At 40.1% G+C, this 23124-nt stretch overlaps 1 protein-coding gene across 2 annotated transcripts in view; it reads left to right on the forward strand.

The window, feature by feature from the left end:
- Positions 1-23124, forward strand: part of NYAP2 (neuronal tyrosine-phosphorylated phosphoinositide-3-kinase adaptor 2) — a 138745-nt gene that overhangs the window by 86910 nt on the left and 28711 nt on the right. For both annotated transcript variants that reach the window (XM_032480374.1, XM_032480375.1), the window contains one exon: positions 12237-12340. In XM_032480374.1, coding sequence (XP_032336265.1) covers positions 12237-12340 — 104 coding nt within the window. The remainder of the gene's footprint in view (positions 1-12236; positions 12341-23124) is intronic.

Consider the following 23124-nt stretch of genomic DNA (forward strand, 5'->3'; position numbering starts at 1 on the left):
GTGTGTGTGTGTGTGTGTGTGTGTGTATCTTAGCCACCTATGGGTCAGAGCTCGGTCTTCTGTGATCTGATTTGCCGTCAGCTAACTTACTATCATATTCTGTACATAACTCTTAAGTGTGGGTGTATATACTCACACAGTCCCTTAAACTTGATTTCTACTAAGCACATGCATAAACTAGGACATTGTATAACCTACAGATGCCCTGAAAACTGACAGAAAAAAATGCAACTTGATAGTAGTTTCATTCTTGTTAGAGAAATTCTGAACTTCCACCTATTCTCTGTGTGATCCTCTTGGGGAATTCAGATAACACAGAAGGTACCTTCACCTTACTCCCCTCTCTGTAGATGAATCTTGTTTGAGAATCATGCTGACAACATGCTGGCCTGAGTTTTGACTCTCCTGCCTGCTCCTTGTGTCTTTCACTGCAGGGAATGTGGCCCCACCCTGTTCCCATCTCAGGGAAGAGTGGGCCTTGGCATTGCTCCTGGTTGACAGTTGTAGGCTTACTTTGGAAGGGCCTTGTGGGCACACCACAACACCAGTATTCACAAAGAATGCCCTTTCTGTTTCTGTGAAAAGCCACAGAAGACATTACAGAAGAGAAGGTTCTGTCTGACTTATGCTGTGCATGCACAGAGAGTAGTTCTGGAAGCTTGTAAGCGGACCAGAGTACATATCACCTGTATTTGCACTGCCATCTGCTGTCCAAGACAGGCACTGCAATTTTCCCCACTTTTTTTTTTTTTTTAATATGTTAAATTCAATTAAAGTCTAGTCAATGTAGTTTTGCCTTTTTGCTGGAATCTTGGGAAAGATGAAGCAATGGAGGAAGATTCTTTTTTTAAAAAAAAAATGAGAACTATACAGATAATTCATCTTTTACACTGGCTTTATTCTTCAAAATACGGTTTAAAATAATTCATTCAGTTAACGCTGCATGAGTCCTTATCAGGGATTTGCTATGTTATTCAGGGGGAATACTGTGGAGAATGAGACAGGCGTAGCTCTTGTCCTCACAAAGCATACAGTTCAGTAAAGAAGGGAAGGGGAGGAAGGGAGAAGGAATAAGTGTGTCGGGCAGAATGAGTGGCGTCATTAAAATCCTAGAGTAAGAGAAGGCATGGAGCGTTAGGAGAATTTAATGCAGTGTGGCAGGTGCAAGGCCGCAGGTGAGGCTGATTTTATGAGCTGAACCATGTGTACCATCATAAGGAAGCAGTTTAGATTTCATTACATTATAAGCAGAGGAGCTGAAAGATCACATTTGCCTTTAAATAATAAAAGCAGCTAAGATTTCTTGAGCTCTTACGACATGCTGGCCACTGCAGTGAAATCTACACTTATTATCTTATTTAATTTTTATAATAATTATATGAGATAGCCACCTTTACTTCTCCCATTTTACAAATGGGAGAACAAATGGAAGCTTAATGGTCAAGCAAGGTGTCCGTGGTCACTCAGCCAGTCAGTAATGAGAGTTTAGCAGCTCTTACACAAAAATATACCTATTTCTCAAGAACTCCAGCAAAAGCATGAAGGCAATTCTCATTGGTGGACTTGGGTCACATGGTCAATCCTGAGCCAGTCAGTGAAGCCAAGGGGGCAGAACGATTGACTGGACAGGCCTAATCACATGGCCACTTCTGGAGCTGAAGTTGGGGTCGGCCCCCACTCTGGAACCATGAAAATTGAGATCACCGGTGATACTGTTCTCCGAAGGAAATTCGGAGAAAAAAAGAAAAGAATAAATGGATTCTGGATAGGTGAAAATGAAAAATGACCATTACCCCTCCTAAATTTCATTTTAAAATAACTGTTATGTTTAACCATTTACTATCAACAATTTTAGACTTTGTTAGCAAATAGCAAACTGGAGTTCTGCATAATCCTACCAATATTGTTACAAAAATAAAGCACAGGGTTCCCTCAGTTCTTCTGGGTCTCTCCCATGTATATACGATACTAAGCTTTATTTGAAAATAACTAAGTGAATAAAGAACAAAAAGGAGAAATAAAAGCAGTGACCTCAGTAAACTAGCTTGTGACCAATCAAGAGTATTTTTAAGGTCATTTCAATGATTCCAACATATTTCACTATGAACATCTAAGAGTCAGTGAGCCTTGGAGCTTACTTCTTATTATAAGTGATGAAAAGTGCCCTGAGAATTTGGATGGCTTCCCTCGGGTCTCCCAGGCAGGTAATAGCTTTTCTTGGACATAGCTGTATGGATTTTTCTAGGGCAGCATTTAATAACTGGTGGTTCCCAAATCCTCTGGTGTTTTCAAAGGCTTTCCCATGTTTCTCGTGCTTCAACATCGTATCTCCCTCTGCTTCAATTTTTGTTTTTTAAATACTCTACTGGAAAATTAATTGGATAAAAAGTTAAGAGAACTCTGGGGAGACCCAGAGTCTGTAGAAGCAACAGTTCTTAAACTCTTCAGTCATAGAAGCCCTATGTTCTTCAAAATTATTGAGAACCCCGAAGAGCTTTCCTTTATGTGGGTTAAGCCCAACAGTATTTATCATGTTAGAAATTAAAATTATCTATTCATTAAAAAATAATTAACCCATTATAGATTGACATCGATAATTTTTTTCACGAAAAATAACTATATTTTCTAAAACTGTAACAAATGGGTTACCAAATTGGTATTGTTTTACGTTTTTGTAAATCTCTTTGATGTCTGACTCAGCAGAACATAGATTCTCACCTGCTTTGGATTCAATTTATTGTGATATGTTGTTTTGGTTAAAATATATGAAGGGAATCTGGCTTTACACGAAATGCATAGTTAAAAAAAGAGGAAGATTTTAATAGGTTTTTCATGTAATTGTGGATATTTTAAAATTGTTCTCCCAAACTCAACAAGCAAGTTTCATAAGCGTTAGTTACACATCAGTAAACTCATCATGCTCTGTTACACTAAAATCCACTGGTCTAATTTGGACTTTAAATGTATCTTTCCCATGAGTGATTTATAATATTGTGCTTTTAAAAAATACCAGTTGACTAAGTCATGCGGATCTTCCACACATTGACACAGTTTGTTATAAAAGTCAATACAGCACATTCATTACCAACACCGCTGATCTCATAAGAAATGTCTTTAAACATTAGGATGCTGTCAAGCTCACAGTGGTAAATACAAGTTTTCCAAATTTTTAATTTTTACCCAGAAGCTCAAATTCATCGTTGTCAACAAATACTGCCAGTTGTCTTCCTTAAAGAAGTAAGCTCACTTTGTTCCCTGTTGAGGAGATTTCTGCCAAATATCCAAGTCTGCGTGGCAGCGAAAAATACACAGTTCCTGGTACAGTTTGGTGCCGTTGCTTTGATGTGCTGAGGTCACAGCACATGTACCCAGCCCTGTTTCTGAGTGTTCGGTGCATTTGTTAACACAGTGGAAAAAACAAAGAATGTCTTAGTATTTTTATGAAAATAGTTTCTAGCTAACGTCACCATCTCCCCAAAGGGCCTTAGAGCTTCCCAGAAGTTCTGCTGTAAAATGAATGAACATGGCCATTACCAGAGATCAGATTGAAGTCCCTTACCATGTGGGCTCTCCATCTGTAGTCTTATATTGGTCTTGTTCCAAGATACACATGCTGCTCATTTTATGTCTATGATAGGTGGTTCAAGGTAGAAGGACCACAGCCATTGAAACAGAACGTGCTACAAAGACCATACAGAAATTTAACATCTGGTTACATTTTGTTTCATGATGTTTGTTCTTTAACAAACCACAAAATGAATGGTATAAAGAGGAAATATCATTAGCATTATGTCCAGTTCTGATTGTCATTTACATTAATAAGGTGGGAGTTATAGAAAATTCAAGCCTGGCATTTCTTTCTTTCTATTTTGTTATTTAGAAGTAAAATGTGACCTATTTTTGAAATAAGTTAAATTATTTTTGCCATATATTCATCCCTAATATCAGAGGACAAGAGAATTTTGTTCTTTTTTTGTTTGTTTGTTTATTCTATTTTAGACACTGTAGCATAAAGTTAAATTTTATCCCCAAGGTAATATACACTTGATCCAGATACAAATCATCTGTCTTTTGCTGTATATCTTGGCAGATGGATTTTTTTATGTAATAGTTTTAGAAATAATCAAAGAGCATATATTACTTGTTAAATAAAGTTTCTTTGTAGACAGTACTTTCTTTTAATGGGAAATCAACTATTTTTTACGAAAAGTACATTTTCATATTCAGCTAATGTGATGAAGATCTTAAGGGCATTTCAGAAATTATATGTTTCAACAAAAGAGGCTGTCAAATTAAAAAAAAAAACAAAACCTGTTAATGCTGCACTATGCTATGTGGCCATGTAAGAAACCAACCCTGTGTTACAGCGTCTAGGACATTCCTGCATAGTGAGCAGTGTGATTTATATTCTCTCTACATAAGAAACTGGAAGGCAAGGGAAATCCCAGCCCTCAGGTATTCAGAAGGAATACAGCGGGTACTCCTAACTCCACATGCTTGTGATTCTCTTTAAGGATTCTTTAATATTCTTAGGTCCATCACTGGATCATGAATTTTATCCACTACGTTGCCACCTCACTTTTCTCTGGGTTTTAGATCTTCACCAGAATTCCGGTGTTCCCCAGGAGACCTACCGATTATCCCAGCATCAATAGTGTTTCTAGCTGACCCTTTAGGTAACACTAGGATTTGGTTCATACCTCCAGGATGCTGGGAGTCATTCAAAGCTTCGTAAGTCTCAGCTGCTTTACAAAAGGAATATCCCATGAGAAGCTGGAGAGAGAGAAAAATGTCTGTTCCCAGTGTAGATTTTTGCATCCTGCTGATTTTTTTTCTCCATGGTCACAAAATGATCACACCATTGATCAGATTTATTTCATCTTTCAGCATCATAGCGACAGTACCTAGGCCTATGAGCTCCTTCCAGGATCTATAAAATTTTTTGATATTTAACAAAAAAATAGACTTAACCAAAATTCCAAAAGAAACTGCCACATTACGATTAATGAATATCTAATTAAATCAGTACAAAGTGTGACATTAGGTCAACTTGATTAATTGTTAAATTTAGTATTAAAACAGTTCCATTACATCTGAAAACAATTTCTAGATTAGATTGTCTAATCCTGTAAGGATTCCTCGGTGTTCATGATTACTGTCTAGAAATCATGGCCAATCGTGAATTAATTGGATTATTCACAGTCCAATCATTTCAAAGCAAAATGATAAAAAAATGTATTCAAATTATATACAGTAAAAATTACTTTTGATGTGGGACATGAGGGCATCTTGTATGTTTGCTGGGATGTGCTGTGATGTATAATCGAAACAAAACGTTTGAAATCTGTGAAGGTTTTAACCTAGTGCTGGCAAAACTGCACCTTATTACCCAGGCGTCACTTTATCTCAAATAGCATATGTGTTATTTCAAAAAAGTGCCTTCCCCAGGAGGGAAAGTAGAGTCTGCAATAAGCATACCTCGGTGTGTTACATAAAAGGCCTCTCTGTGACCTCCAGGTAGCCCTAAGTTGTTGATTAGAAACTTCCAGCAGCATGATTGACTAGGGAAAATCAGGGTATGTCTCTGCTGGTACAGAAAAATATCATGTATTGAAAAACAAAAACATGACGGAGGAAAAAAATTATGTCTCTGGAGAATTTGACTGATTTTATTCCTTTGATGCTAGATGAAAGTGTGTTCTTTGGTGAAAATGCACTAATCCGTTATTGCTGCGTGGATCTAGAGGGCGAGAACAGTCATTTGTCTTTGTTTTCTGAAAGCAAAGAGAGCTCCAGAGCTCACAGTGGTAACTGTAGATGCCTTGGAGATTTTCCTGTAACCACACGAAGGGACATAATCCTGAACAGAAATTCAGTTCACCTTAAAGGGAAGATGGGAAATGATTGAGAAATTACCATGTTAAAAAAGAAAAAACCAACATGAAAGCAACATTGTAAATCAATTACACTTAAATAAAAAATAAGAAATAATAAAAAAAAAATAAACCTAAAAAAGACAAACAATGAAAGATCATATGCAATAAGAATAAAAAGAAAGCTAATAGTTCTTTCTAAGTGACAAAGTCCAATGGGTACTTACTTAATAAAAACGTTAAGATGATGATGAATTACTTCCCTGGAAACGTCACATGGTAATATCTTGACGATGATTTATTTTAAGGAATTAAAATTAGTGTCTTCTTTCTTCCTTCCTCTCTTCCTCCCTCCCTCCATCTTCCCTCCCTTCCCTTCTTTCTTCTTTCTTTTTTCCATTCTTCCTTTTCCTCTCTGTCTCTCTGTGTCTCTCCCTCTTTCTCTCTCATTAGTTTCTGTTCTCTGTACACTTGACCTTCACGGAAATTGCACAAACAACATCAACTTTTACTTCACTTGGTTATTGGTAGTTTATTACAAAAGAAGAGGTTTTTCCTTGTATGTAGGAAGAAGAGGTACTTTGGAGCTTATAATTAATATTTTAGTGGAATGAGTTTTTCTTGGGGGGGAGCCCTATCTTAGATCTCTTTTGAGGGGTAATTCCACTGTTTTGCCCCCCCCACACACACACAAAAGCCTTGGCAGTTTTTATTTTAACAACATTCAGGATGAAAGCTTACTGATTTTAGTGTCATGATTCCTAAGCCTCACTATTTAAGGCTCCAAGCACAGTATACTATTTCCAAAGGTAAGTGAACTGGACAAATTAAACTTTGATGGCACAGCCCTGGAGTATCTCTAAGAGGCTTGGTTATAATAACAGGAGCTTTCCTAGGATTTTTGAGACTTTTTAGAGCATTCTTTTGACCAAAGAACGCTTGGTGGATCCAACATCATAAAAATTTGTTTCACCAACCTGGTCCCAACAAACACCGTAATGCATTTTAGTTAAGGATCATATGTAACAGAAAGAAAAGCCAAAATGAGTGTAATAGAGATAAAGAATAACCTCACAATTTAAAAAATGTGCCTCTGACATGAGACCACTAAGCAGCAATGCTGTGGAGTGTGTGTGTGTGTGTGTACTTACAGATGTGTGCATTTTCACCTGCCTGTGTACGCACGTGTGTGTAATGAATTTATAAGTAATAGTCTCACTGCAGGGGAAGTCATACCCCATATGAGCCATGTTGGGTTTGAACAGTCGCCCACTGGCTGACCTGACGTCAGAACCACAGGGTGGCTGCTAGGCAGGTAATGAGTGGTGAGTGGTTATATTGCAGCCCCTAAGGGGGCTGATGGACAGAGGCCTGATCTGGACTGCTGTCCAATGAGGGTAAAGCAAGGCTTCCTCCGATCATGAGGAAATTGGGAGTTTGCTTGGATTTTGGTAATGCTCAGCCTGTCCATTAGAGATACCAGCATCTGTGTCTGAAAGAGGCTGATGAAGTCAGAATCTGGCTGGAAACCTAGCAGGGGAGATTAATCCACAGGTAATATAAAAGGCACTGGATTGTGTCGCTTATCCGATAATCTCAGCATAAACTTTAAAGGAACCTGACAGTAAAGAAATATTATTTGCCATCTTTTCCTAAGAAAAGAGGTTGGATTTTCTCACTCCGTGTGGCTAAATGTGCTACTGCAGTCAAGGGATGCATGGAAACATTGGCTTCTCGAGAAAACATGTCAGCCAGGATCCTGAGGGATGCTTTGCCTTTGTCTTATATAATAAAAGATGATTCTTTAAGGTGTGCGAGGATTTATGCCTCTTGGGAAATTAAGTTAAGTTGCAGTGTTAGTTTACCTGTGTCATCCTGGGACACCTTTATATTTAAACATCTTTCAAGAGTGGATGGGTGGATAATGGAATCACCTGCACACAACTTAGGGAGAGTTTCCAAACCCCATGTCTCCCCGGAAATGGACCCATAGAAGGTGATGTACCCTTGAATGACAATCACTGCCTGAGGAAATAGGAAGCCAGGCCTTGAACCCGGGTCTTAAAACATGTTCTATCTTACCTTCAACCCTAGAACCAGACTGGAATCTACGAATGAGTATCCCTGAAGGTCACCCACTCTATTTGCTTTTAGAAGTTGCACTGACGTTTTCCAGGTTCATTTTAGTGTCTTCAGCGAAAGAAAAATAATATTAATTGAGCACTTACTGCATGGTCTTCACCAGCAGAAATGCTCAGAGCTGCCGCAGGCAGTGCACTTGGTACATAAGGGCTAAGGGCGCTCGGAAGAGAGGAGGTAAACGAGATCACAGGGTGCTTTACAGTGGCTGTGCACACTGAGGTAGGCCTTGGAAAATAGGTGAAATTTGGTTTGATGGACACCTTGTGAAGGACCGAAGGAGGGTCAGGTGTGGAGACTGAGGGAGGAGACTGAGTTGTGTGTGTTTCCAGGAGCAGAGAGCAGTGAAAGATACACTGGCTCTGATCAGATGGGGCCAGATCATGGGGAGGGCTTTGAAAATTAGTCAAATTAGCCAAAACATGGAAGCAACCTAAATGTCCATCGACAGATGAATGGATAAAACAGATGTGGTGTATATATTACAATGGAGTGCTACTCAGCCATAAAAAGAATGAAATGCCATTTGCAGCTACATGGATGGACCTAAAGATGATCATATTAATTGAAGTAAGTCAGACAGAGAAAAACAAATATCATATGATATCACTTATATGTGGACTCTAAAAAAAATTGATACAAATGAACTAATTTACAAACCAAAAATAGATTCACAGGCATAGAAACCAAACTATGATTACTAAAGGGGGAAGGGGTGGGGAGGGGACGGATAAGTTAGGAGTTTGGGATTAACAGCTACATACTGCTATATATAAAATAGGTAAACAGCAAGGACCTACCGTATAGCACAGAGGACTATATTCAGTATCTCGTAATAACCTATAATGGAAAAGAATCTGAAAAAGTATATATATATATTTATATATATATGTGTGTGTGTGTGTGTGTATGTGTATATGTATAATTGAATCAGTTTGCTGTACCCCTGAAACTAACACAACATTGTAAATCAACTATACTTCAATAAGAAAATTGCAAGCCATTCATATTATAATACAGAAAAAAATTAGTCAAATGAGCTTAAAGTTTTTATTATATGGAATAATTTGAAATTTTTGTATAAGGTGACTGACCTAAAAGCAAGCTAGGAAGCTCAGCTTGGCATTGCATACAAGCTAGTTTTGAGCAGAGAGATTATGGGTATGGGACCAGCTAGGTGATTTTACATATAAATATATATGTTTTAAATTATACATTATATAATATTATATATAATATGTAATCAATTTATAATTAATCCATAAGTGTATGTTATATATAATTACATATATGATACATATAGATTTTTTTGGCTCAAGTTGTTGAGACCAAAATTATGATAGCATCTGTGAGCTGAGATAAATCACAAACAAAAAAATTGCTGATCGGACTAAGTACAGAGAGAGGAAAAGAAACCTCTGAATTTAAAAAGGAACAAGATTTGGACTTCAGACTCTAGGAAAATGGAGGTGATATTTCTCCTCGAAATGGGGAAACCAGAAGGACCCCAAAGATGTTGAGGAAAAGCCATAATTTGGTTTTCAACAATAGGCAACGTGAGGGACTAGTGTCCGGAAGGCACTGGGGCTCAAAATCAAGCAAGACCATGGGGGACAGGACAGAGCTGGAGGAACCTCCATGGGACCCAAGAGGGAAAAGATTATATAAGAAGCATGAGAATGCATGTGTCCCGAGAGAGAAAGTGCAGAGAAAACAAAACAAGACAAAGAGACAACGCGAAAAGAACAGAGAGAAGAGAGATGAGGCTGTAAGCGTCACAGGTGGAAAGGGTTCCATCCTTTATCCATCATTAGCTCACCTCGCCCCTACTTTCCTGGATACTAGAATGTTTTATTTATTACTATTTCTCTATAATGTATAAGAAATAAAGTGAATGCAACTATCCTGAAATAGTTTTGGCTTCTGGGTAGGTTGAAAAATAAATCTAAGCACCCGGGTTCCTCCCTACGTGAGCTTTTGCCACCTGCTCAGCGCTGTCGGCAGGTGTTAATTTCCACAGCATTTTCAGGGCCCAGCCTCCCCTGGCTCCCGGAATATGAGGCATATTCTCAATAAGTGATACCGTGGCACTTTGGACTTCTCCTTCCTAATTTTCACCAGTTTTCAGCAAACAATTTTGGGCATAATGTCTGTTTCCCCTGAGAAAACATAAACCTCGTTAAAATACGGGTAATTGGTGTGGTCCTCACCCACATCCTTAGCCTCTTACTGCAGTGCTTTGCATGTAGTGGGCCCTCGAGAAGTCTTTGTTGAAGGAACACAGAGCAAATGAGCTCTTGAAGTTTTACTGCCCACAGAGAAGATGTCCGTGTCCTTCCAAGGCTTGCTTGTTCCCCCAATAATGCTCTTCTACCACTGATAATTCCAGCAGGAGGGCCGATCACAACTGCTTTTATATAATCAAATGCAGAATTTGTTGTCTAATATCTATGTTCCTGGATAGACTGGAAGCTCTCTTAGGGCAGGAGTGGGTTTTTTGGTGACCATACCCTGCCCAGTCCCTGGCACATGGTATAAAATAAATAGATGCTGAATGTCAAGTAAGTGATTTTATTTGAAAAGAAATAAAACTTACTGATATTAAAACACTTCTAAGATTACATAACTAGTGGAGTCAGATTCAAAATCATCTTAGTCCAAAGCCTGTTTGTTGTCTTTTTCCCCCACTAAATCAGAAGCAAATTCTAATTTGCCAAGAAAGAGGCTCTTGGTAGCCTTTGAGATAATAATTCTGATTTGGATGTGAGGCATTGTGTAATAGGGGAAGCGGGGTAGGAGAGGAAAGGTGTGTGTGTTGGGGGATGTGTGTAAGGATCTCTGTGTGAATGGGTGTCATCTTACTCTGTGTGTCTGTAGCTGCTGTCTGTGAGGGATGGGGAGGGAGTGACAGGAAGGCAGTTGGCAGAGGCTAGAGTCTGCAGGGAAAAGTTCCTTGGTGCAGACGTAGCAACACTTGACTCTGAAGTGCAGCTTGTATAAAAGTGGCATCAAGGTAATGTTTCTACCCACCACGTGAGCGGAACCGGGCACCTTCCTGCTCTCCAGCATCCGTGTGTCCCCGCTTAGTAAATTAGTGATGTAATATCATTTGAAGCCAGGTGTTCAGGGAATTTAATCTTTCAAGTCAAATTTATAATGAAAGGCTTTTTGAAAAGGGCTTGTGTATTTGCAATGTAAATATTAACCTTGCTGAGCCTCAGGTTTCCAACGTATAAACCAGGAGCATTTATAGCTAAGTCTGTAGTTCTAAAGATCATCTTTAAGATCAGAGATAATTTAGGAATAGCCCAGACAGAAGCTGGGATATACAAGGCACTCAAAAACTGACAGCTTATGTAAAAGTTTGTGACAAAAAGCGCAGATGTCAACTTATCTTTTTATACCTTATTTTCTTCTCCTTTATAAATACCTTCAAGTAAATCTGAAAATCAGTGTCCTTTGCATACCAGAATTCTATGCTTCTTGGATGAACAGGCAAGAAGCACATCCATCCTCAAATTCTCATCTCCAGAGCATCCTGACAATGACCTAGGCAGTCCGTTTAGGCTCCTTAAATAGAGGAAGATTTAAGGGGAGTCTTTTTAATTTTGAAAAATAATATGATTATGAAAGATTGCAGAAGTCTTAGAACTAAAAGCAAATTAGGTTAAATTAGAGAAATGTTACTTTCAAAACATGGTAAAAGAAGTCAGCACAAGAATATAGACTTGAAAATTAGAAAAAAGAAGGAAAGAGCAAGAGAATAAAAGAAGAAAAAAAAAAGGAAAGAATGAAAGGAGGAAGGGATGGAAGGAAAATATGGAGAGGGTGGAAAAGACATTTTAGGACATAGGAGACCCATGGACCAAAGCTGAAAATGAAGCATCAGAAATAGTCATGTCACTGGCTTTTTCCCCTAATGGGACGTTGTTGCTCCAATAATCACTGTATAGGAACTCACACTAAATGGGGTAAAATGTGTAAGGGAACAAGGTCTTGAGCTTAAGTGATTTGTTCTTTATTCCCAGGAGCTGATCTGTGAATATAGCTCATTTCAGAATCAATTGGTATGGAATTGTTCCATCACCTGCCAATGGTTAGCAAACATCAGAAGCATTTAAGGCGTTAAAAGAACATGCAGCAAAACAAAAAGAAAGCCTGGAAGCCGGTTCATCGCTGCAGACTTCGCTCCGCTAACTCTTTGTCTTTCCGCCTTGTCTACAGAACCGAAAGCCAGCTGCAAGCTAGGCCGGTCAGCGTCCACGTCAGGCGTGCCCCCTCCATCACTTACTCCTCTCAGGCAAGCCAGTGACCTGCAGCAGAGCCAGGTACCATCATCGTTAGCCAATCGTGATTGACTTCCTGTGATGCGACTTGCCAAACGCTTTCCACCTCTGTCTGTCGTGTGTTGCTGTAACAGCGTTCGCATTCGCTTTTATTTTTCTCTGTGTGTATGGGGTGGGTGGGGGATGAGCTGTGGCAGTCTGTGTTTTCATCCAAAAAGGAAAGTCCTTCTTCCCTGTGACTGGTGCAACTTTCTTTGCTGTTTGTTACCAAATCGTTTTTTTTTGTCTCTGATTTCCATCATTGTGTAATATAAATGTAGTAAACTTGTACTTCTATGTATTGGCTTAGTGGTTATTTTTTAAAATTCTTTCTCCCTTCCATGTTTTGTGTACTTTTATACTGTCTCTGAAAATTTATCAGCATTTGATAAATTTATCTACTTTGTTTTATGTAGATTTCTTTTTAAATGTTTTGTCCACAACCTTTGCACAGACGTTGTCAGTGACTTTGTACATATCGTTTAGTTCTTATCCTGTTATACTGTAATATTTGAGGCCATTTTACTTTTAATTTTATTTAGCTTGGAGCATGATTGTAAGACACTGTGAATATTGATATCCTTATAAATATTCATATACCAACTCATTTGGATTGAACATGGCAGCTAGTCCTTTTTTTTTTTCCTTAGGCCATAAAGACAAATTGACCAACCAGATAATCTAGATATTTTCCCAAAACTGTAGATGAATAAGGCAGTCTTTAAATAAAAGACTTTTCTCCCTTATACCAACAATATCAGAAATGCTCTCAGTAAGGGAATGTTAAGTGTCTCTGCATGGTAAATGAGATCTCCATTATCATTTGGAGCAAAGGCAAGAAATAAAGGCATAAGCTACAATATCACTTAGTCCTTTACAGGACCATATGTTGCTCTGATGTTCATTTGGGTACATGGTTGTGTACAGGGAATTCAGTCTGGGGGAAAATCACTACACGTAAAAGCTCTATCTATAAGGTGTCCAATAGAAATTCAATACATTGACGTAATTTGTGAAGCTTAATTGTTGTTTCTGCTCATTATTATGGGTGTAAAATAGGGTAATGTCATTCCTGGAGTGGTTTCTCCCTGTTTCCCAGCTTTAATCTTTGCATCCATAAAACTCCTCTGACATAGTAAATTATATGACTAGCGATGATTCCTCCATGGGAACTGCCCATTACTGATTAGCAAATTACATATTCATCAATTCTTTAAAATGTCAAGCCACTTTAAAAATATAACTAAGAAGAATGATTGCATTTTTTTTCTAATGGGAGGCACGGTGTTTTTTACTCGTTTGGTCTGGCTTAACTATTCACAGGACTTGATTTATGAAGATATACAGTATCTACAAACACGAGATGAGAGACTTCTCTCAAGTGCCATTTAGAATTTCTCGTGTCTTAATTTAAAATAGTAAATGCCTTCATAATGAAATGAATCCACCTCAAACACTTTTGGGGTATAAAAGAGGTAGAAACCAGAAGACAATGGATAAAGACATAAATAACCCAATTAACCTCACCACGATAAGCTGCCGTCTTAGTTGATGAAAGCTGTTTCAAAATATTACATTTACTAATTTTTAAAGCTTAAAATTATTAGATACAGAGAGGAGAGAACTTTAGCTAGCTGGCGGAGGATCGCATTAATACAGTCCGTTTTCCAAGTCCATGTGCTTTGCTGTTAAGTTACCTTGGCGTCACAGAGAGGTTTTGTGCGCCTTGTTTATTTTGCTTTATCCCCCTAATGATTCTTACAGTTATTTCATCCTAAGCCCCTTCAATTTGCAGTGAGAGCGGGTTCCTGGGGTAACTTCTAGAATGGAAACAAAGTACAATCTTTGTGCCGTTGTGTTATCAACTCTTCTCTTACCTGCTGGGATGTCCTTCTTTCTTGAAAACACAGCAACATGAGAAAGCCACCCCCCACCCCGGGTCACTGATCGGCTCCATGTTTCCCCTCCAGCCAGCAGAAATTCTGGCACACATCCCCACTGTGGATGGGCTGTCAGGGCTACGGAGTAGAAGGCTGGCCTGAGTCTCTCCTCTGTGGTTTGTGCTCTGATGTACTAGTCACCTATTCCTACATCCTGTAGCTAACGGGGTAAACATGGCTCAGAAGACCCTTGCTCTGCATTCCTGAAACTTGGAATTGAACTAAAGTCAATGGGCGCTTACTGAGGATCCTCTTCTCGCCTCATTCCCATGCTCTTGACTGCGATGTCTCCTTAAGTTGCACTGCCCTTTGCTCAGTAACCCAAGGCAATGGTAAAAGACCTCTAAACTTGTTTTGAATCTAAGACAGAATAGTCATACACAAACTAGGATATGGGACACCTAGTGATCAAACAAATAATCACCCTAGTAACTTTTTTTAAAAAGTGTTATTCCAATACCAGGTTTTCCCGATAGTTATTAAAACACAGGATGCTTCACTGAAGATGAGTAAACTTGGTACCAGGAAATCACTGGAAGATGATGTGATCTGTTTAAAACAAACAACAGCAATCCCTGAACCCTGAAATAATTCCAGTAGTGCTTATCTGTTGAGGAGTCTGACTTCCTGCTCGCAGAGAAGGAACCGCGTGCTTTTTTACAGCTTGTTCGCGTCATGTCTCTTCCCAGTTCCCTCAGCACTAGTTTTTTCACTCAGCACTTCGTCCAGTAGTTGGAGCTTTCCAAGAAGGCTTGCAGGGGGAGGAGGCGAAAGTGTCTGGTGTTACTGCAGCAGAGGTGGGCAGAGGTGGCCCAAAGGGACTGGCCCTCACCCCGGGAGCCTAGGCCAACGATGTCTGACCCCTCCTAGAGAACCGACTGCCCACCGAGGGCATCCGTGTAAAAATCAAAGCGGAGGTATTGCTTGCTTGGCTTTGCCCTCTGTTTTAGCTGCAGGTAATGTGGCAGACACAGGATTTGTAGAGATGTAGAATTTCATCTGCCTGGAACTTTAAACCATGTAAGAGGAAGTGAGAAGCCCAGGAAAGAAGCACGAGGTCTAAAGAGTTTAGAGCATCTCACACAACGCGTAATACTCCCTGAAACTCAGAGAGATGAAAAATAGATCTTTTCTTTCTTAATTCATTCCTGAATAAATAGAGCAGGCACGGGGCAATTAGGGGTAATTGACAGTTCCTTGAAATTTTATAGCGATGCAACCACGTATTTTGGCATTTGTCATAATGCGGATCTTTGGAGGTTAGACTGAGTTTCTGTGGCTGCCATGAGAAAGCTATTTTCTTAGTTATAAAACCAAAACTGTGTAAAGTTGTATTTTGAACTAGGAGCACGTCGCTGTCTCTTTTTTTTCCTTCTCTGGTGAAGTAGAAGGCCACGTGCTCAGAAGAAAGATGTGTGAGTGATTTTATAGACAGCCAGTGATGTCCGTGTGGTTCCCCCATCTGCGGCCCGTGGCCTCAGGGATCCCCGTTCCATTGCAGACGGCGCCATCTCTAGTCCTGCTGTGGCAGGTGCTGGGGTAGAAACTGATGAGCACGGCCATGTGGAAGGCAGGCTTTCCTTCAAGGAAGGAGCAGCCAGGGTGTATCTCCAGACAGAAGTGCCAGCTTTCATTGAAAAAATGTTCCCAAGAAGTGTTTGTACTTCTTTTTCTGGAAAGGAAGGAGATGAGAGCCCCATCGTCCACTTCACCCACACACACGCACGCGCGCACGCGCACACACACACACACGCACACACACTGACAATACACTTAAGCACACTCACAACCTCAGACACACAGACTCACATAATCACATGTACACATACATACTTAACTCACGATCACACACACACACACAAACTCACTCAGAAACACACACTTAACATTTTTAAACTGACAAATCAGGGAACCACAGAGCTAACAGTGACCTAAGTGTTGAACTGAGAGCTCACTTTCTTTCTGAGGTTTATTGTTCTAAACTAGATTATCCCTAATGATCCTTGATTCTAGGAAGGGGGGTAACAAAGGGCCAGCGGTAATTTCCTTTGAACGTAGGTTGCGAAATCTGACAGCCCCCGATCTCTTTAGAAATGCAAATATCGCCCTCAAAGCCATTACCTCTTGTTCCCTGGTCCCTGTGAGCCCTGAGAGCTGCCCTCTCACCACCCAGGCCAGGCCTCGCCAGACTGGTCCCTGCTGTGTGCTTACAAGCTGTTATCCAGGCAGACGAGACTCGATCCTTTCAACTTGCCCCTTTAGGATTATTTCTCAAACGTTGCCGTCTTCTGATGGTGGTCCTCTGGACTCCCTCCAAGCTCTTAACATCCTCCTTTAGCGTGATGAGGCTGCTGGGGCCTAATGAGAGCCTGCCTGGGCGGCCGACAGAGCAGAATGCCTCCTCTTCTCCCCTGGGCTCCCCTATGTCTGCACACCCGCATCTGGCCAGCTTTCCTAGATGATGGAAGAATGTGTCAGGGTGTCTGTAGCTTGACATGTGTCTGGGGTGTGTTTCTGGACATGCTTGGATGTCAAAATTGTTTTCTAGACACTATAAAAAAGGGAAGCTAAATCATCCAAAAATAGAGATTTAGGGATCAGTACGTATGTATGAAAGACGAAGATTTAGGATGCAACTGGACTCTGTGACAAGGGCTAGAGTGTGATGCTTACTTTCTAAATACCCCTCTCCTTACATTTCTCTTTCTGTATATCCTTGAGAAAATTGTTTCCCTCATACAATCAAATTTAGTCTTTTCCCTTGGTTTTTAATACCTCTAGAGTAGTGGGATGTTTTGGTTTGTCCCACAGCCTCAGTAACGCTTTGCCTTAAAGTTTGAGAAGACCATTGTTCTTTCTCAGCCTGTGCCCAAGTTCTGGGCTTTTGTTTAAATTTGAGAGAGCCAGGGCATTTGCACGCAAAACTCGCAGAAGCCTGGAGAGCAGGAGGAAGACTAAAGACAAAGAGGGAGTGAGTATACTAATGTAAATGCTCAAACCGGGACGTAGAAAGGAATTCTAATTGCATCCACTCATTACCTGCCCACATTTCTCCATCATATGACCTTAAAGGGTATTTCTTATTTAATTTTGCCTTCTGAGCATTGGATCAGTTAGAAAAATGAAAGCAAACCTGTCGATTGAAATTAAAATAACACACAATGTGAGAGCTAAGTAGGTTTCTGTTTTACTGGGGGGCTTACTGAGGATTATAGCCCCGGAGCTATAGCTTCCCAGAGAGCTCTGAGGAGCTGCTCTAAAGAGCTAGAGGGAGAGGCCAGTCTCCACGTGATTTTGGCAAAGGGGTACATGCGATCAAGCATACGTCTCAGTAGAACATCACTGCTGCTCATGAGAAACAGCTATCTCAGCTCTTCTGAGATGCAAGAAGATGCGAGAAGATGCAAGAATCCAGGTTCATAGAAAATGTCTCTTGAAATATTTGTAACTATGTAAGGGCCTGCTTGGCCTGTTTCCCCAGGGTGCAGAGCACCTCATCCTGATCTGATCTTTGCCTTGAATTCCCTTCAGGCTGTATTGCAAGTCAGCAACTGCAGGGCTAATGACTTAATCCTTGTAGAACCGGATGGCGAGTGATGTTCCTTGCTTTACAAGCTCTAAGAGTAGAGAAGCTTCCATTCTCTTTAGAATTCCTGTACTTCCATCGGCATAGATAGGACTTGTTTTACCAAGACTCTACTTGCTTTGAGCTCTGGGTCCTGGAACATAAGCGTTATGAGGCGTCGTCTGATCAACTGTACATACATCGTCAAGTGCTTCCCATCCAGTAGTTAAGGTTCTGTGTTAGATGGGAGAAAACAGCGTTAGCAGGGAGGAGCAGAATATGTGGCTGGGGAACGTGTTCCGCCCTAACTTAACATGATGAAGGGGTCCCCTTTCTACTATCCCTTGTTGGATGTTGAACAAACTGTTCTGTTTTGTTTGTTTGTTTGTTTGTTTGAGACCCTGTGATATTCCAGATCCTATCAAACTTGAACTGAGAGAATGTTGTACAACGTGTTTGTACCTTTGCAAGGTTACATCATATTATAGGTATAGCGAAAAAAAAAAAAAAAAGGCCGAAATAGCATACAGCCAGTCAGCAGAAGCTGAACTTTTTCTGTTCTTTCCACATGGCTTCCTCCTACCCCTACAACAGAGCTTCCTCCCAGCTATGCAATAGATTTTTAAATGATGCCCATTGTTTGTTGCATTCTGTGTACAAGTTAACCTGACATATGTTTTCAACCATGTATATAAGCCCAGTAGGGATACTTGGAAAACTCAGTAAGTTTACAATGTGATGTAGGGAGAAGGGTTTATCTGTACTAACTTCAACTTGTAAAATAAAGTATGATGTTAACGAAGATTATGCTACAAAGAATTACGGTTATTTGTTATAATAATGCTACTTACCAAAGAGATGGGATTTAGCCCTGTGAAAAGTGGAATAAATTCATGTTACCAACAGGAACGTCAGTGGTTATACTGATTTATTGCCATGTATTATGGCAGAGTTGTATTAAAATAATGCAAGTGCCAAAAAGTAAACAAGTAGAAGTGTTACCTTACGTGTGTGCTCTCTTCAGTCCTGCCTGATGGATTTATAAAAACGGCAGGCTGCAGTACGTTGTGGGGCTCGCTGTCACTAGTGTCATAGCTAAAGGAGAAACAAGATTTTGTCATTACCTTTAAATGACAGCCAGATCCAGTAATATGTGTAATGAAATGTTGGCATGATTTAATTTCCATTTTCATGCAAAGAGTTCAGATGGTGGGAACTCAGATTGCTTTCTACAACCAGCCACAGTCTGGATTGAGAAATCTTGACATATTACATAGGCATCGTGTGCTTGTTAACTTGGTATATTTCAAGTGGCAGAATATTTGGGGCCACTTTTTAAAGGCCAGGAGTCTTACAACCAGTAATTGTCCAATATTGTGTAAAAGGAAACCAAACAGACCCGTCCTTTTGCCTTCGTTTCAATCTGCCCACCAGATAATCTTGCATTTATTCCTTTGGAGTAGGGATAATTGTAATAAAACAAGAAGATGTTCTCAGAGGAGTCTTGAACCAGGTGACAAGTAAGGGTGGGGATGGGGGAAATGGACTTGGAGGGTACCAGCCTCTGACTCTGCCCAGTCCCCAGTACCCGTGTGCACCCTTCTCCTCAGCATCATGCTGCCAACTTAACCCTCGGGGCTATAGGCAGAAATGTGAAGGTGTGTTAAGTCTACAGGCCAGCTTTCTTTAACACAGGGAAGGGATAGCAGTTCTCTAGGGTTCTTAGGTGACACTGGCATAATGAAAACCATGTGCCATTCACTGCCATCTCTGATGGGCTTACTATGTGCCAGGAGGGTGCTGAGAGCTTCCCCACATCATTGTAGGTGTGCTGTCTACAGTCCTACCCCACCACTCTCCCTTTACAGCTAAGGATACTAAAGTCGGGTTACGTGCCGTGTCCAAGTTTTATACCTAATAAATGTCAGTCTATGAGTCTATCTACTCAGCTGGTTAAAAACATGAGGTTTAGAGGAGGATGTAAGGCTTCCATTAGAATCTTGGCTCCACTCGTTAGAACCTCTGTGACCTTGACTACATTGCTCAACTTTTCAGAGTCTGTTTTCTCATCTGTAAAATGGGAGCAGGATTATCTGCCTTGTATGGTTGTTGTTGAGGGTTAATAAGGTAACATATGTACATAAAGTCCTGGACAGACATTCCCTGTTAGAAAAGGAATGATTGTTTCTTCTTTCCCTTATGGCTTTTCCTTCTTCCAAAAGCCAACTTTCCTGCTTGCTGAAAAGTCCTTAGGAGGAAAGCCACCGTAGTCCGTGGCATTCCGAAAGTGGACGGAGGGAGTGGTTCGGTCCACCTGACAGCGCTGACCTTTTATAGATGGGCAAGTGCACAGTGGTATTAAAACATGGACAGATTTTTCGTCATTTTTATTACTGACTCTAAGTCTCTTGACAGTGCCTCTCCTGCCTGCCAGCATCCGAGACAGATTGGTTCCCCCACCCCTTCTTGGGACACTTGATATAATTTTATTCATTGTTCCCTCTCCTCCAAAGAGGAAATCAGATATTCAGTTATTTACCATGTAATACGGAGTCTGTATCTGACATTTCTTCTTACTTTATAAGTCTCACGTGTGGTTTGGGAGCCAAGTGACCAGAAGTCCACTAAGGGTATCATTTCTGAAGTGTCACCTGTCCCTCACACTTCTTTTCTCTCCTACTGGGTTCCAGTGTGAAGGACCTTTTGGAAAACATTAGGGTGGTGTTGGAGGCTGTTATCTGCCAAGATACACGAGGCACAAAATATGTTTATTTCCAACGTCAGCATTTACTTCAAGCCTCCCCAGACCACAGTTTGAAATGCTTTGTTTCCTTACATGCGCCTGTATTTACCCACAAACATGCCCATCGGGACATTGTATCCTGTTATATCAGTTTAATTTTTATATGCCCATTATATCAATTTAACTTGTTTTTGTTTTTTATTTTTATTTTTTTCCACTTTAAATGAAGAGAGCATTAAGGATATTGCATTGTGATATTGAATTGTGATGTCAACAAGGAGGCCTCAATTTTTAAAAATTTTCGTGTTTTTTCCCAGTTTTATTGCGATATACCTGACTTTGTTTTAGGGGGAAGGTAATTAGGCTTCTTTACTTATTATTATTAATTTTTTTAAATGGAGGTGCTGGGGATTGAACCCAGGACCACGTGCATGCTAGGCACACTCTCTAAAGCTGAACTGCACCCTCCCCCAAGGAAGGACTGAATTTTAACAGCATTCCATCTGGCCACGGGATCGCGTGCCAAATCTAGTCCCAGTGTGTGGAGATCAGTTGCCACTGCTTAGTATTTCTTAGGCAAAATCAGAATCAATGGAATACCTTTTATTTTTTTATCGTAATTTTTGGAATCCTCATTTATTCCTCTTCAAATGCCAAGAGTTGTGTAGTTTACTAAGCGAACAATAACATGGATGTGTCTGGGGAAGCAAAGCTGAAGATTTTAAATCCATTTACTGTCACATTAGTTTATTCCCTGTGTTTTCAAGCACATCTTTAAAGTTTCCAATTCTATGTCCTTTTTTTTTTTTAATTTTATTTTTAGAAAATAGAGGTTTGAGGAGGCGGTTGAAACCATTTAGCTGCTAGATTTATTCAGAATGTCAGTAGAATTGAAAGTGAAGCTTTGGCTCCGAGTCAAGAGGACAAATTATGAATTTATAACCAGGTCTTGTTTGAGTTGTACACAGCAACTGAGGGAGTATTGAAGCTTCACGGATTGATAACTCCATTTGAGAACTAAATGCTATGATCGTGTTCTGCTGCCAGTTATTAGCAGACATCACATCTTGGAAAGCTTCCCCATCACAGGCTTTAACTAAAATGCACGGCAAGCTCAGATGGTCTGGTCAACCAAGTGCCAGGAATAGAACAGAACATTGAGTGGATACATACCGCCACCTAGCACCTGAACTGCGCTTTGCAATCTGTACTTTGGTTTCAGAATCGAATTAAATAAAACTGCTTTATGACAGAGGTGACATACTGTTTAGGACAATAAGCATAATGCTTATGGAAACCTGGGACGAACTTTTTTCGATGAATTTTTTTGGATCTTTTTCATTACTTTAGTTTCATAATTTTAGGCTGCCTAACTTAAATGCACCTTTTGATACTTTGGGGAGGGGGATAAAGAATCAGAACCAGTGAGTTCTGAGGGTTATAGATTATCTATGAATAGATGCAGCTATTTTTATTAGGATTTATGACTTTTTTTGCACATTGTGATTCCCTAAATCCAACCAGAGTCTCTGAGAAAATGCAGACTGAAAAGTAAAGGCGCAGAGAAGGCTGGCTGAATGGAAGAGTTCCTTCTTGCTAGCTTTTGATTGACATTAATATGTTTAAAACACATCCCTTAAGATTCTTTTCTGAAAAGAGCAATCTCCCTAACCAGTGAGTAAATTTACCTCTAACTTAAGTTACATGTGGATTAGGAAGAAACGTTTACATTATATTAATATTGGTTCAGAGTTAGGCTACACTTGACTCAGAAGAATGAGCACATCCACACTGTGAGCGCCTTTCTCATGAAGTTTCTCAGGGAGCTTTCATTTCCCCACCCAGCTCACCTGCTGGGCGAAAATTTGTTCTTTATTCTCTGCTCTGACTGAACTTTACCCTCCGGGTTGAAAGCAATTTCCCCAAATAAAGCAGGTTTCTAAAATGGTTTTTCTTGAGGGTTATTATGTGCTTGGAAAAGTGTTCAGAATGTTGGGTTATATAATTTTATTCTCACAACATACTGATGGAGTAGGTAATATTACCCCCACTTCACTCATGAGAAAACTGAGGCCACAGAGTTTGCTACCTGTTGATGGTGTATAGCTAGGAAGTGGCTATACGGACATAAGGATGTTCTATCTACTAAACCTCTGCCTTATATTCTACCATGAATCACAGTCTCTCTGAATCTGCTGTCTTCATAAAACTCACCTTCCCTAACTTCTTTCATTCGTTTATTTAATCATTCTTTGGTTTTCCACGTCTTACCTTATAACTCTTCTAAATTAAAAGCTACATAGCAGAGGGTCAAATTCAACTCAGGTTTCAATTGAATGAGGCACCGCCTGAGGCAGGATCCAAGGGTGAGATTGGGGTGGGACTGTAACTCCTGGAAGGAAGCTTCATACCATGTGGTTGCATCCTTCTCTTGTGGATCAGGGGCTGGTGTTGAGAGCTCAGCCGTGCAGATGTGTGTGCATGCAAGCGTGAGAATGTCAGCACTGGAGCACGTCTAACTCTTTCCACATCCTGAAAA

The sequence above is a fragment of the Camelus ferus genome, chromosome 5 (assembly GCF_009834535.1).
Source record: "Camelus ferus isolate YT-003-E chromosome 5, BCGSAC_Cfer_1.0, whole genome shotgun sequence".
NCBI lineage: Eukaryota > Metazoa > Chordata > Mammalia > Artiodactyla > Camelidae > Camelus > Camelus ferus.